This window comes from Haliotis cracherodii, unplaced genomic scaffold, assembly GCF_022045235.1.
Source record: "Haliotis cracherodii isolate W230 unplaced genomic scaffold, xgHalCrac1.p SCAF_2, whole genome shotgun sequence".
NCBI lineage: Eukaryota > Metazoa > Mollusca > Gastropoda > Lepetellida > Haliotidae > Haliotis > Haliotis cracherodii.
This window is the reverse complement of record NW_027266275.1, coordinates 550,250-564,151: the sequence shown is the minus strand read 5'-3', so window position 1 is coordinate 564,151 and position 13,902 is coordinate 550,250. Positions and strand designations below refer to the sequence as shown.

At 40.3% G+C, this 13,902-nt stretch overlaps 1 protein-coding gene across 7 annotated transcripts in view; it reads left to right on the top strand.

Moving 5' to 3' along the window:
- The window catches only part of LOC139469345 (BAI1-associated protein 3-like), a 237,175-nt gene that overhangs the window by 43,865 nt on the left and 179,408 nt on the right, over nt 1–13,902 (top strand). For all 7 annotated transcript variants that reach the window (XR_011653725.1, XM_071251489.1, XM_071251487.1 and 4 more), the window contains one exon: nt 4,946–5,149. Coding sequence is in view for 6 of the 7 variants with exons in the window: in XM_071251487.1 (XP_071107588.1) it covers nt 4,946–5,149 (204 nt within the window). In the remaining variant the exon portion in view is untranslated. The remainder of the gene's footprint in view (nt 1–4,945; nt 5,150–13,902) is intronic.

Here is a 13,902-nt window from a genome sequence, read left to right as displayed (position 1 = left end):
TCCTTTTAGTCCTATTTTTTTAAGTTTTTGAATTAGCCCGTTGTGCCAAACCATGTCGAATGCTTTTGAGAAGTCCAAGAAGATGCCTGTAGTATATTGTTTGTTGAGTTGTCCTGTTTTGATCTCCTGTTCTAACCGGGCGAGATTGTCTAGAGTTGAGCGGCCAGGAGTGAACCCGCTTTGGTCTGTATTTATGGTGTTGTTTAGAGTTAGGTAGTGTTGTAATCTATTTTTGGTCATAGATTCCATTACTTTACATAAGTTTGAGGTCAGAGATATTGGCCTGTAAGAGTTAGCTTGGTTTGTAGGTTTGTCGGGTTTAGGGATAGGGATAACTAGAGCCTGTTTCCAAGAGGTTGGTACCTGGCCGTTTAGGTAGATTAGATTATAGAGTTTGAGCAGTGACTGTAGTAGCTTGGGAGGGAGTTTTTTGATTATTTGGTAGGATGTTAGGTCTAGTCCTGGGGCTGTTCCCTTTTTCCTGTTTTGGAGTACATAGTTTAGTTCTTCTATTGTGAAGGGTTGGTTTATTTCTAGGTTATCGTTTAATTCTTTGGTAGGTTTGGATTCTGTTTTGAGTTTTGTTTGGAATTTATCACTGAAGTTTTTGTTACTGCTGATGGTCGAAAAGTGTTTAGCTAGGTTATTTGCTTTTTCGCTGGGGTTGGTTGAGTTATTTATATTAGGAGTTTTTTTGTGTCTTTTTAGGCCTCTAATGGCATGAATTTTGCGCCAGACCGTCCTGGCATCTGTGCGGTTATTTAATCCATCGCAAATTTTTTTCCAGTCCCTGGTTTTGGCTATTTTGACTAGGTTTTGGACCTCATGGTTTAGTTTGTGGGCTATAGGTATGTAGTTATGGTCGCGTTTGGCTTTATTGAAGGCTTTTTTACGTTTTTGTCTGGTTTGTTCTATTTCCTCGTTCCACCAGGGTACTGAGGGTTTGCCTGATTTGTTTGCTTTTCTAAAGGGTATTGAATGTTTAGCTGAGGTGATTATGTATTCTGTTAGGTTTTTGCAGAAGGTTTCTGGGTCATTATGTTCTATCTCGTTTAGATTGGCTTGTTTGCAGATATTTTGGAATTTATCCCAGTTAGCCTGGTTATAGTTAAATTTGGGTTCTGAGTTTTCGGGTTTGTCGGGGACGTTGGTATTTCCTATGGTTATGTTTATTGGGAAGTGGTCACTTCCTAGTGGGGCGTCGTGAACTTCCCATTGAGTGCTTTGGGCTAAGTCTGAGGTGCATATACTTAGGTCGATAGCCGACATGTCTCTATTGCTTTTATCATATCTGGTTGGTTGGTTATTGTTAAGTAATACGAAATCGTTGGCCTCTATCCATTCAGAGATTATTTTACCGTGATTGTCTATTTTTTCCCCCGTGCCCCAGGAGGGGTGGTCTACTTTAACTAACGTGTCTGCTTTAAATACGATGAACAGTGACATTATAAAGTGGTATTTACTTAGCAATAGTACGTTCCTATAACTATAAACGCCACGCCGACAGATGGAAATTTGTATCAGGATAGCTGGAAGTATTTGATACGTTTCAAATCTTATTTCGTTTAACGATTGATCTTTTACATGTTACCTAGATCAGCGACGCTTACATCTCATTTTTGGTTGGTGCTTGTTCATAAATCTCATGTGTCTATGTTGCATCAATGATATGTAGGTGATCACCGATAATGAAGAAATTAGCCAGTAACACTTTGGTCCGTCTTGGCCCGGCTGGCCCGACTTTTAGGCAATACCCTCAACTATTGACTTACTTACTTACTTACTTTTGAGATTCAACGTGCGCATTCCGACTGATGCGTATTTCGCACACGGGCCCGGCCACGCCATTTAATGTGTTTTCGTCTTATGGAAACTCAAACAGCTAAACCTAATCTAACCGATGATGAAGATTTCTCCACTACTGAGGAAACAATAGACACTACTCCAACTAAAACAAACCAAAATTCACTCTCAGCCCTCAAAAGGAAGAAATAACTAAACCGCAAAACTCCCCAACCAGCTAACACCCAAAACCTAAATAACCTCCTAAATACTCCTAGTATACATGCATAGTCAAAACTCACCAAAAGCTAGCATGAAATCCTTCCACAAAGTAGCTTTCAATATAAAATTAACCGATCTTCCCTTCTTCCTCTTTAACCTCCACCTAAAAGAAGTCACCGAATAAAATAAAAACTAAAAATTAAATCACCAATCACCCGAAACCAATAATGGAAGGACTAAATATTTTTCAGTGGAACGCCTCCCGCGGCCATGAACTAAAAACTAAATTTAAACTAAATAAAGGCCCTCACATTGTTTGTATCCAGGAAACCAAATTCTAAAAAAAATCAAAATCCACACTACCTAACTACAACTAAGTTAGAACTGACAGAGCTAAACCAAAAACAAGAAGAGCCGCAGGAGGACTAATCATATTTATCAGGGAAGATATAAATTACGAAGAAATAAAAATAGACACGCAAAACCTAGAAGCCAACTGCATTAAAATCACATTAAATAACCGAAAAATAAACATCATAAATATATACCACTTGGCGGAACAAAAAGTCCAACCTGAGGATCTAAACAAACTACTTCAAATAAGCGATAAATCTACTATATTCCTAGGAAACTTAACGCTCACCATCCTACATGGAGCATAGATGATAAAATAGATAATCATGGCAAATTAATCTCCGAATGGATAGAAACAAACGACCTAGTACTCCTAAATAACAACCAAGCCACGAGTTACGATAAGATAAACCAAAAAATGTCGGCTATCGACCTAACCATATGCACCGCAGATCTATCTCAAAGTACTCAATGGGAAGTGCACGGCGTCCCGCTAGGTAGTGACCACTTCCCGATAAACATAACCATAGTAAATACAAACGTACCAATCCAAACAGAAAACCAAGAACCAAAATTCCATTACAATAAAGCTAACTGGGACCAATTCAAAGATATCTGCAACGAAGCTAACTTAAACGAAATAGAAAATAATGATCCAGAAATCTATTGTAAAAACCTAACAGACTAATATATAATAAAGGCAGCCAAAACCTCCATCCCCTTCAAAACATCAGGCAAACCGACCGTACCATGGTGGAATGAGGAAATAGAACAGACTAGACGAAAACGTAAATCAGCCTTCAATAAAGCAAAACGCAACTACAAACATCTAAACATAGCCCACGAACTAAACCACCAGGTTCAAAAACTAGTCCAACTAGCCAAAAGTAGAGACTGGAAAAAATTCTGCGAAGGTATAAATAACCGTACAGATGCCAGAACGGTCTAGCGCAAAATCCACGCCATTAGAGGCTTAAAACGACATAAAAAAAACTAACATTAACAACTCAACCAACCCCGCCCAAAAAGCAAATAATCTCGCCAACCACTTTTCGGCCGTTAGCAGCAACACCAACTTCAGCCAAAAATTCCAAGATAAACTTAAAACAAAAAACAAACCCACAAAAGAACCAAACAATAACAATCTAGAAATAAACCAACCCTACAAAATGGAGGAGCTCCTCTACGTAATCCAAAACAGGAAAAAGGGCACAGCCCCAGGATTAGACCTAACTTCTTAACAAATAATTAAAAAACGCACCCTAAAACTATATTCTACTCCCTGGAAACAGGCTCTAGTTATACCAATCCCTAAACCTAATAAACCAGCTAATCAAGCTAACTCATATCGACCATTATCTCAACTTCAAACTTATGCAAAGTAATGGAATCAATGGCTAAAAATAGATTACAACATTACCTAACCCAAAATAACATCAACTATTGAACTGCATGGCAAGTATTTATAAAACGACCGGGGGAGGAAATATTCTGGGGGGAGATTTTATTTCGTAGGGTGGGGGAGAGTTTATTTCGAGAGGGGCGGAACTGTACCGGTATAAATTCGCCGGGGGGAGACTTTATTCTGGGGGCGAATATATTTCGTGACACCGGCTCTCGGTCACATTCGTTTCCCCACTCATACTCAGTTACGCAAAGAAAAATAGTTATTTGAATATATACAGCACAATCTAGAATGTCAACATAATTTCATTCTCTGAACAAATTTACAAACAATATTTGGGATAAATCAAATCTTAAAAATAGGTTACAGGAAGATGATCAAAAATATAAACATGACCTCGATGCACTGAGGCGAGGTCAACCTTCAGGCGCGGATTTATATATGACGTCACATAAGTTTGTAAAGAGGTGCATTTCGAGTTGAACGGGAGCATGAGGATGAAATTTATACTTACTGCTGTTGAAAATGAAGTTTATGGAGAAGTTATGGAAAACACCCCGACGCGTGAACCCTCTCCCTCAATAAATCAATTTCGTTGACCTCAGTAATTTTACAGAATTAATTTCCTTTACTTGCGTTGTTAGTATCGAAAGATAGCCATTCCATTCCAAATCACAGCAAGGACGTTTCGGTATGGATCCTTATACCGTTGTCAAGCAAGACTGTGGAAAGCGACGTTTCGGTATAGAAAGACAAGTTTTGCTTGACAACGGTGTAAGGATCTATACCGAAACGTCGCTTTTCACAGTATTAAAGAAGTTGTTATCCATAAAATTGTGTCTATCTTTATCAATCTCGTCATTTTTGCCTGCTTTGATATATATAACTGCTTTTGGTTAAACTATAGAAGATAAAACATGTTTAACGTTGTCGAATTTAATTATAAGCATTGACTGTGTATTTTTTTCGGTTCATTGAGTTATAAATCGAAATACCGATGTGCAAACTTACGCGGATTCATACAGTTTGCACATCGGTTTTTCGATTCATACCTCAATGAACCGAAAGAAATACACAGTCAATACTTAAATATAAGGACTTTGACGGACAGACAGTGTGATACTTTTATACTTTTATCCACCTATATTTACACCTTCTACTTACACTTCTATTTGCTTTCAGTAAACCTAGATCTATCGACCAATCAGAAATCAAGAAAGCAGAAATGGCGACATCGTCTTCACTTCCGGCGCCTGCGCGACGTCGGTCAAGGTCAAAGTCACCCAGTGGACGGCAGCGACAGACCAGCAGTGGAAGTCGAACTCTTGGGCTGACAAAGACGTCTGACGACGAAACGTTCTTGCCACGGGAACATCAGAATCCCGAGTAAGTATAGATGTAATATATTCATCATTGGGATGGGAGTAATCGTTCTGGTTTTGATTTTGACGATGGATGGTCAAGACTCAAATGTGGAAACGGAAACTGACCTCGGATCTGTAGGCCACCTGGAGGTCTGTCTATCTGTTATGTATTGGTACTACGTCGTAAACCGCTTCTGGTTGTAAGGTCGTAGGGGCGCGCCATTCTTCACCCAACATTTGGTTAATACATTTTTCATTCCTGTTGTCCTGTAAGATTTCTCAACATGTAACATCTGCAAGGCCGTAGTTAACTTTTTTTGACAGGGGGAGCAAATATTTGTACAAGTATCACTTATTACTTTATCCCATATTACTTTACAGAATTACAGATCTAAGCCAAAAAAGGTTTCAAAGTTATTTTTCATTCAGTTTCATTTAGTTTCATTTGCAGTCCCTAAGAAAGCGTCTATCTGTCATTTATTTACAATCATATTATTTTCTGTGTTTCGAAAACTAATGCAGCAAACACTTTCAGTTAGGGTATTCCATGATATTTGATTTTCCTCTTCCTTCTTGGCCTCTGAATACACCATGCCATTAAAACAAATGTTATATTTGGGATAACACTTTCTCAGTAAGGTACTGATTCTAGTAATTTTGTAGGTTGAGTCCCATTTTTGGCCTCTCTGATAACATTCCTGATCACAGCCAAATGTGATAGACTAGTAGACGACACTGTCTCTTTCCAGTGAGATACAGGGAATAGTTAACATCTATTTAGCCATGAAATGCTCATTTTTCTTCTCTTATTTTGCAATTCCAAACTATCACTTATATTGTATGCATGCACATAGCTGAGACATTAATTGTTGTCATTTCAAGACATGAATAAGACTATTTTATACTAAATGTAATACAGTCCTATGTTTCTTTAATATAAATGGTGAAATTACAGTTCTTTTGCAATAAATAGCTGAAAACGTCAATTTGACAGACTTCTCGGTTATCTCTATGAAAGTAATCACGTATGTCAGGAACGACTCAGACATATTCTATAACATGTTGATATTCAAATTAAGTCCCATCATTTTAATATAATTCATCATCCTTGATGATAGATTTTGAAAGAAATCATAATGCCTTTAAGATATTTACAGCACATCTTTTTTAAGACAAACAGTAATGCTGAAGGGGGGTGTTGTTGGAACACTATATATTAGGGCTGTAACGATTCACCGATACCTACGATATCATCGATACTTGGATCATCACTTTGTGATATTGCGATAGTCTAATAGAACAGAAACTCCTAGATTTACCTCCCATAATGTAAGAAGTAGCATAGCACCACCTGTAAGCATGGCAGAACACAAGGAGGAGGTCACTCTGACTTAACCATCCATTCATTTAAAACTGTTTTGTTCTTGTGTTTTTCTTTGTTTAAGTTTTTGAGTTAACATATATAAATATATGAAAAAAAAGAGATTTTTTTAGCTGTATTTTAGTGATTTCATCATTCCTCACTATTTGAAGTGGTGTATCGTGATACCAGTAGTATCGTCAGTCTGTATTGTGATACGAATGTATTGCGAGATACCAGGCCATATTCAGTTCTACTATATATATTACTTTGTCATGGAGACCCTTACTGACTTAACCCCCTGGTAGCCTGCAGGCCCCTACTGACTTAACCCACTGGTAGCATGCAGACCCTTACTGACTTTACCCCTGGTAGCTTGCAGACCCTTACTGACTTTACCCCTGGTAGCTTCAGACCCTTACTGACTTTACCCCTGGTAGCTTGCAGACCCTTACTGACTTTACCCCTGGTATCATGCAGACCCCTACTGACTTAATCCCCTGGTAGCATGCAGACCCTTACTGACTTAACCCCTGGTAGCATACAGATACTTACTGACTTAACCCCTGGTAGCTTGCAGACCCCTACTGACATCTACTGGCTTAACCTCCTGGGAGCATGCAGACCCTTACTGACTTAATCCCCTGGTAGCATGCAGACCCTTACTGACTAAATCCCCTGGTAGCATGCAGACCCTTACTGACTTTACCCCTGGTAGCATGCAGACCCATACTGACTTAACCTCCTGGTAGCATGCAGACCCTTACTGACTAAATCCCCTGGTAGCATGCAGACCCTTACTGACTTTACCCCTGGTAGCATGCAGACCCTTACTGACTAAATCCCCTGGTAGCATGCAGACCCTTACTAACTTTACCCCTGGTAGCTTGCAGACCCTTACTGACTTAAGCCCCTGGTAGCATGCAGACCCCTACTGACTTTACCCCCTGGTAGCATGCAGACCTGTACTGCCTTAACTCCCTGGTCTCATACAGAGCCCTACTGACGTCTACTGACTTAACCTCCTGGTAGCATGCAGACCCTACTGACTAACCCCTGGTAGCATGCAGACCCCTACTGCCTTAACCCCTGGTAGCATGCAGACCCCTACTGACTTAACCCCCTGGTAGCATACAGACCCCTACTGATTTGACCCCCAATAGCAAGCAGATCCCTACAGACCCTTACTGACCCCTACTGACTAACCCACTGACTGACTACTAGCATGCAGACCCCTACTGACTTGACCCCCAGTAGCAAGCAGACCCCTACTGACTAACCCCTGGTAGCAAGGAGACCCCTACTGACTAACCCCTGGTAGCATGCAGACCCTTACTGACTAACCCCTGGTAGCACGCAGACTCCTACTGACTAACCCCTGGTAGCATGCAGACCCCTACTGATTTGACCCCCAATAGCAAGCAGATCCCTACAGACCCTTACTGACCCCTACTGACTAACCCACTGACTGACTACTAGCATGCAGACCCCTACTGACTTGACCCCCAGTAGCAAGCAGACCCCTACTGACTAACCCCTGGTAGCAAGTAGACCCCTACTGACTAACCCCTGGTAGCATGCAGACCCTTACTGACTAACCCCTGGTAGCACGCAGACTCCTACTGACTAACCCCTGGTAGCATGCAGATCCCTACAGACCCTTACTGACCCCTACTGACTAACCCCTGGTAGCACGCAGGCCCCTACTGACTTAACCCCCTAGATGCCTGAAGGATATGTCCCTCTACCTTGGTCCTCACATTGATGTTGAATAAAACTTGCATCATGCACACAAATACACTTTTGAATTCTCTATTCTGTGATATCTTCAGTGGTCTCTAATATTTAGGCACTTCATAGTATTGTCTTATATTTTACATTTGATTAAATCACAGAGCACTTACGCACAGTGAATGCTGTGCTATACAAATACATAAATTATTATTATTATTATTATTATTATTATTATTATTATTATTATTATTATTATTATTATTAATTCACCCATTTACAGCATTACTTTGTGAATGTTTAGAAATCTAAATGTCAGATATTTATTTGGAGATTGGTTACAGAAATATCACACAGGTACTCATAAGTATTGGTGATTTATCAAATCACCAATGAATAGTTTAAGATGTCACCAATAATTCTATGTTCATTTCGTGTGTTTTACAGTTGTTGTGAAACTGAATGCTGAAGTGAACTTAAACTCGCCATGTTTGATCATGTTTACAAGATCCTGTTTCACAAGAAATGAAATCATTCAATGCCTATTGCCATGGTAACATCGCATGTTTATCCCACTCAGCCATTATGCATACATCCTAGAAATCCTCCTACAGTTTACAGTTAAATAACAACTCGTCTATTTCAATAAATCAAGAGAATTATATTGTGTATGAACATTACCCTGAAACCATTTTAAAGATTTCTTGTTCATTTAGTTTGAGCCAGGAGTTATTTCCCTTAGATAAGTCTCCGCCTGTAGCTGCGTCAATAACATTGTCTTACTGTTCCATATATCACTCTGAATTATTACAATATCAGTAATGAATACATATTGTTAATCTTTGATGTTGAATGGTTATAGTTGTTATGAAAAGAAAAGAATTACAATGTGATACAATATGAGTAAGGTCACCCTGAACATTGCCAATGTCTGTTGTCGTATCCAGCAGTAAATCTTATGAAACTTAAACAATTCTAGTTCCTCTTTGTAGTCTTGTAATGAGTCCAGTGTGTGGAATCTTGACTGAAATACCCCATGACTAATACTTCTCCTATGAATGAACTCCACTCCATCCACTGATCCGTGTTACTGAGATGGCTTTCATCATTGCTGTGTTATAAGTCACTGGTTTGTCTGGTTCGGATATTTATCATGATTATGATTGTGACTGTTGTGTAAACAATATTCACTCACTGACTAACAATTATCATATGTCTGTATATCTGTCTTTCTGGTGAGAATATACATGGAAATAACTGATCTGAAATAGAAATATCCAATTTGTGAGTTGAATATGGACTTTTACACATAAGGCACATGAGACATACCCTATTTCTGTTCATGTGTCCCCCAAAAGCTTGCTGTAATCACACTTATGTGAACACAGTTTGGTCATTTTCAGCGTAACAGGAGTAAATATGTTCTGAGGCAAATGGTCTTTCATACATCAATGATCGATATGATAAATTTACTTCATTATTTGAAATCATTAATTTTGCAAACAAATATGTTTTTTCCAACTACAGTCGTTATGACAGAAGAAGCAAACTGAAAATTAACATCAATGTTTTTTTGTCAAAGTACAGTCTGATAATCTTTTGCAGCTTGTATCTGAAAAGAAACGCAAACACTTTTATCCATGAGTACAAACATGAGACAAGGCCCAGGTTGCATGATGCACTGATTTATCACACCATAATGCATAATGTAATGTATCATTTTTAGCTTTTGGTAAATGCACCTATTCCCAATTCTAAATCATGCTAAAACTTTACTTTTTAATAAATGACCTACCCAAATAAATACAGCCATTGGACTGTGCCATAAGTTTTTTATTACTGAATAGGCATATTATAGAGACTCATTGACTATATCATATATGCTAATATGCTTGGCATATCAACCTGACACTTTATATACCTGAACATGGTTTCAGGAAGATACAGATTGTAAATCACCCAATGGCTCCTGTTACTTCGCTGTTTGTAATAGTTCATTATGCTGAGAGATCTAACTTTTCTTAACTCATGGCAGACCTCTTCTCTATATTAATTAATTTTTAGGCTTAAAATTTTCAGCTTCTTCAGAACTAATACAGTGTCAATAATCCTTAATGGTTGCATTTTCACTGTTTTCACGATTTCCGTACAATGAAGCATTCTGGCCTTGTTCCCCGGGACGCTATCATTCAGACTATTTACAGAGATATGTTCTAGGAACACTAACATGGGCAATTCATGGCCAACGTGATAAAAACATTCTGACACCATGACAAGATATCTCAATAACAATCAATGCCCTACTTTTGTAACAGTTGAAACATTTCCAAAATCAGGAATGGCTTAAATATTGGACTGATCAATGGTTTAGGCAATTGATGTTGTCATATTGCAAGATCGTAACAACCTGTTATCTAGGGCAGTGTATTGACCTGGATTTTGTATTGCATTATATTGACATACTTTAACCTGTATTGCAATATGTATTGCAATAAATCACCAATTTACATTTTCATGAGTAAATCACAGTTATAGTAACTTATACCCTGTATTAACTCTATCAACACCAGTAAACCAGAAACATTTACTGCTGCGACACCGAGTTCCCAGAGACTCTTGTGTGATAGATGAAGCCAACATTTATCAAAGAAAATATCTGCTTGTAAAACATCTTTGCTACTACATGTTATACACCATTTTAAAGGTCTAAAAATATGAAAGCTATGTTTATCACATTATTTAAATAAAGCATTTACAACTTAATTAAGCTTGTTGTAAATAACAAAATGTAAGCTGACACAATCATAATGTCCAGATTATAATATAAGAGTTCATAAAATCCACTTTGTCCTATTTCCTTTTTATTTTCATTGTTAACGTAATTTCAAAATTATTTTAAAAAGAATTATAAAGAGTATCTGTCATCACCCATTTCCCGATAACAGCGACTGTCCGCTCAGCAGCATGAAGAAATACCTCCGTTTTCGAAACTTCGTATGAATATCATGTTCGTCGAAGACTGACACATGACACATTTCTAGAGAGCATGTTTTTTCATTTACACGGACATAACATCGCCTGGAGTCTTTTAGTAGCTGTAACATGAGATTTTATTGGCTGGTGTACCCGGCCTACAGTGTTGAAAGAGTAATTGTCAGATAAAACAAGAAATATTTGGGACGATGTCTAAATCATCTGCCATTTTGTATCCCAGCAACGATCAAGGGAGATAATATGGTCACTTGGTAGCTCAAGCTCCTTCCCAGCGCGTGACACCTTTGTTATACTCTCGGTATAGAGAGCTCCGCTTTGAGGAGATTGAGGAGTCCGGTGATGGGATTCGAACCACGGATCTTCTGATCTGAGGTCGGGCGCCTTGTCCACATGACCAAAGAGGTTAACCCTGTCAGCACGCTGACAAGGTAAGGATGTCACCTTCGGGATGACTCCATGCCCTGCTGCAACTGCACATCATTATCTCATGGAATGTACATTGTTTAGTCATCAGCATCATAATTATGTTTAAAAGCCAAAAAACATATTGTTCGTAGCATACCTGATTACGTAAACTGACACATGGCAGTTGAACATTACATCTCTCTCTTTTCTCTCTCCTCCCTCTCATCTCCTCTCTTTCTCTCTTTTTTTCTCTTTCCTCTTACCTCTTCTCTATCCTCTCTCACTCATCTTCTCTGTCTCTCTCTTCTTTCATCTCTCTTTTCTTCTCTCTCCTCTTCTGTCTGGCTGTCTCTCTGTGTGTCTCTCTCTATCCTCTTCTCTCTCTCACTCTCCACACATCATGTGTTGAAGTGGATCAAGCTGAAAGCAGACAAGTCTCGTTCAGAACAAGGTATGTATAGCCAGCGGCCCTGAAAGCTTCCATTCATCAAGCCGTTTATTCAATTATAAGCTGTGTTAATCTTCTCATGACTCAAATGATCATTTTGCTTGCTGAAATGTTAAGCTGAGATCATGTTTGCAGGAAGCACCTGCAGATTACCTAGGCTGTATAACCTTTCACATTTCCTTCACCAAAGATGGATTCCACTGTGGCAATTTGAGACTGATCTTGGAATGTTAGTATGTGATGTGAATTGATTCTGTAAATAAGGCAACCCTGAGTGGAGGTTCACTGTGGGGATAGGGGATGGAAGTGGATCACTGTGGGTGGGGATAGGGGGTGGAAGTGGATCACTGTGGGTGGGGTGGATGTGGATCACTGTGGGTGGGGATAGGGGGTGGAAGTCGATCACTGTGGATAGGGTGAAAGTGGATCACTGTGGGTGGGGATAGTTTGGAAGTGGATCACGGTGGGGAAAGGGGGAAGTGGATCACTGTGGGTGGGGATAGGTTGGAAGTGGATCACAGTGGGGTTAGGGTGGAAGTGGATCACTTTTGGAGGGGATAGGTTGGAAGTGGATCACGGTGGGGATAGGTTGGAAGTGGATCACTGTGGGTGAGGATAGGGTGGAAGTGGGTCACTGTAGGTGAGGAACGGTTGGAAATGGATCAATGTGGGTGGGGATAGGGTTGGTGAATCATTGTAGGTTGGGATAGGTTGGAAGTGGATCATTGTGTGTTGAGATAGGATGGAAGTGGATCACTATGGGTGGGGATAGGGTGGACGTTGATCAATGTGGATGGGGATAGGTGGAAGTGGATCACAGTTGGTGGGGATAGGGTGGACGTGGATCAATGTGGATGGGGATAGGTTGGAAGTGGATCATTGTGTGTTGAGATAGGATGGAAGTGGATCACTATGGGTGGGGATAGGGTGGACGTTGGTCAATGTGGATGGGGATAGGTGGAAGTGGATCACAGTTGGTGGGGATAGGGTGGACGTGGATCAATGTGGATGGGGATAGGTGGAAGCGGATCACTGTGGGTGGGGAAAGGGTGGACGTGGATCAATGTGGAGGGGGATAGGTGGAAGTGGATCACTGTTGATGGGGATGGATGGAAGTGGATCATTGTAGGTGGAGATAGGTTGGAAGTGGATCACTGTGGATGGGGATAGGGTGGAAGTGGATCATTGGGTGGGATAGGTGGAAGTGGATCACTGTTGATGGGGATGGATGGAAGTGGATCATTGTAGGTGGAGATAGGTTGGAAGCGGATCACTGTGGGTGGGGATACGGTGGGTGGATCATTGTAGGTGGGGAAAGGTTGGAAGTGTATCACTGGGTGGGGATGGGATGGAAGTGGAACACTGTGGCTGGGGATGGGATGGAAGTGGATCAATGTGGATGGGGATAGGTTGGAAGTGGATCAATGTGGGTGGGGATAGATTGGAAGTGGATCACTGTTGGTGGGGATAGATTGGAAGTGGATCACTGGGTGGGGAAAGGTTGGAAGTGGATCACTGTTGGTGGGGATAGATTGGAAGTGGATCACTGTTGGTGGGGATAGATTGGAAGTGGATCACTGGGTGGGGAAAGGTTGGAAGTGGATCACTGTTGGTGGGGATAGGTTTGAAGTGGATCACTGTTGGTGGGGATAGATTGGAAGTGGATCACTGTGGCTGGCAATAGGTTGGAAGTGGATCACTGTTGGTGGGGATAGGGTGGAAGTGGATCACTGGGTGGGGATAGGTCGGAAGTGGATCACTGGGTGGGGATAGGTTGGAAGTGGATCATTGTAGGTGGGAATAAGTGGAAGTGGATCACTGTTGGTGGGGATAGGTT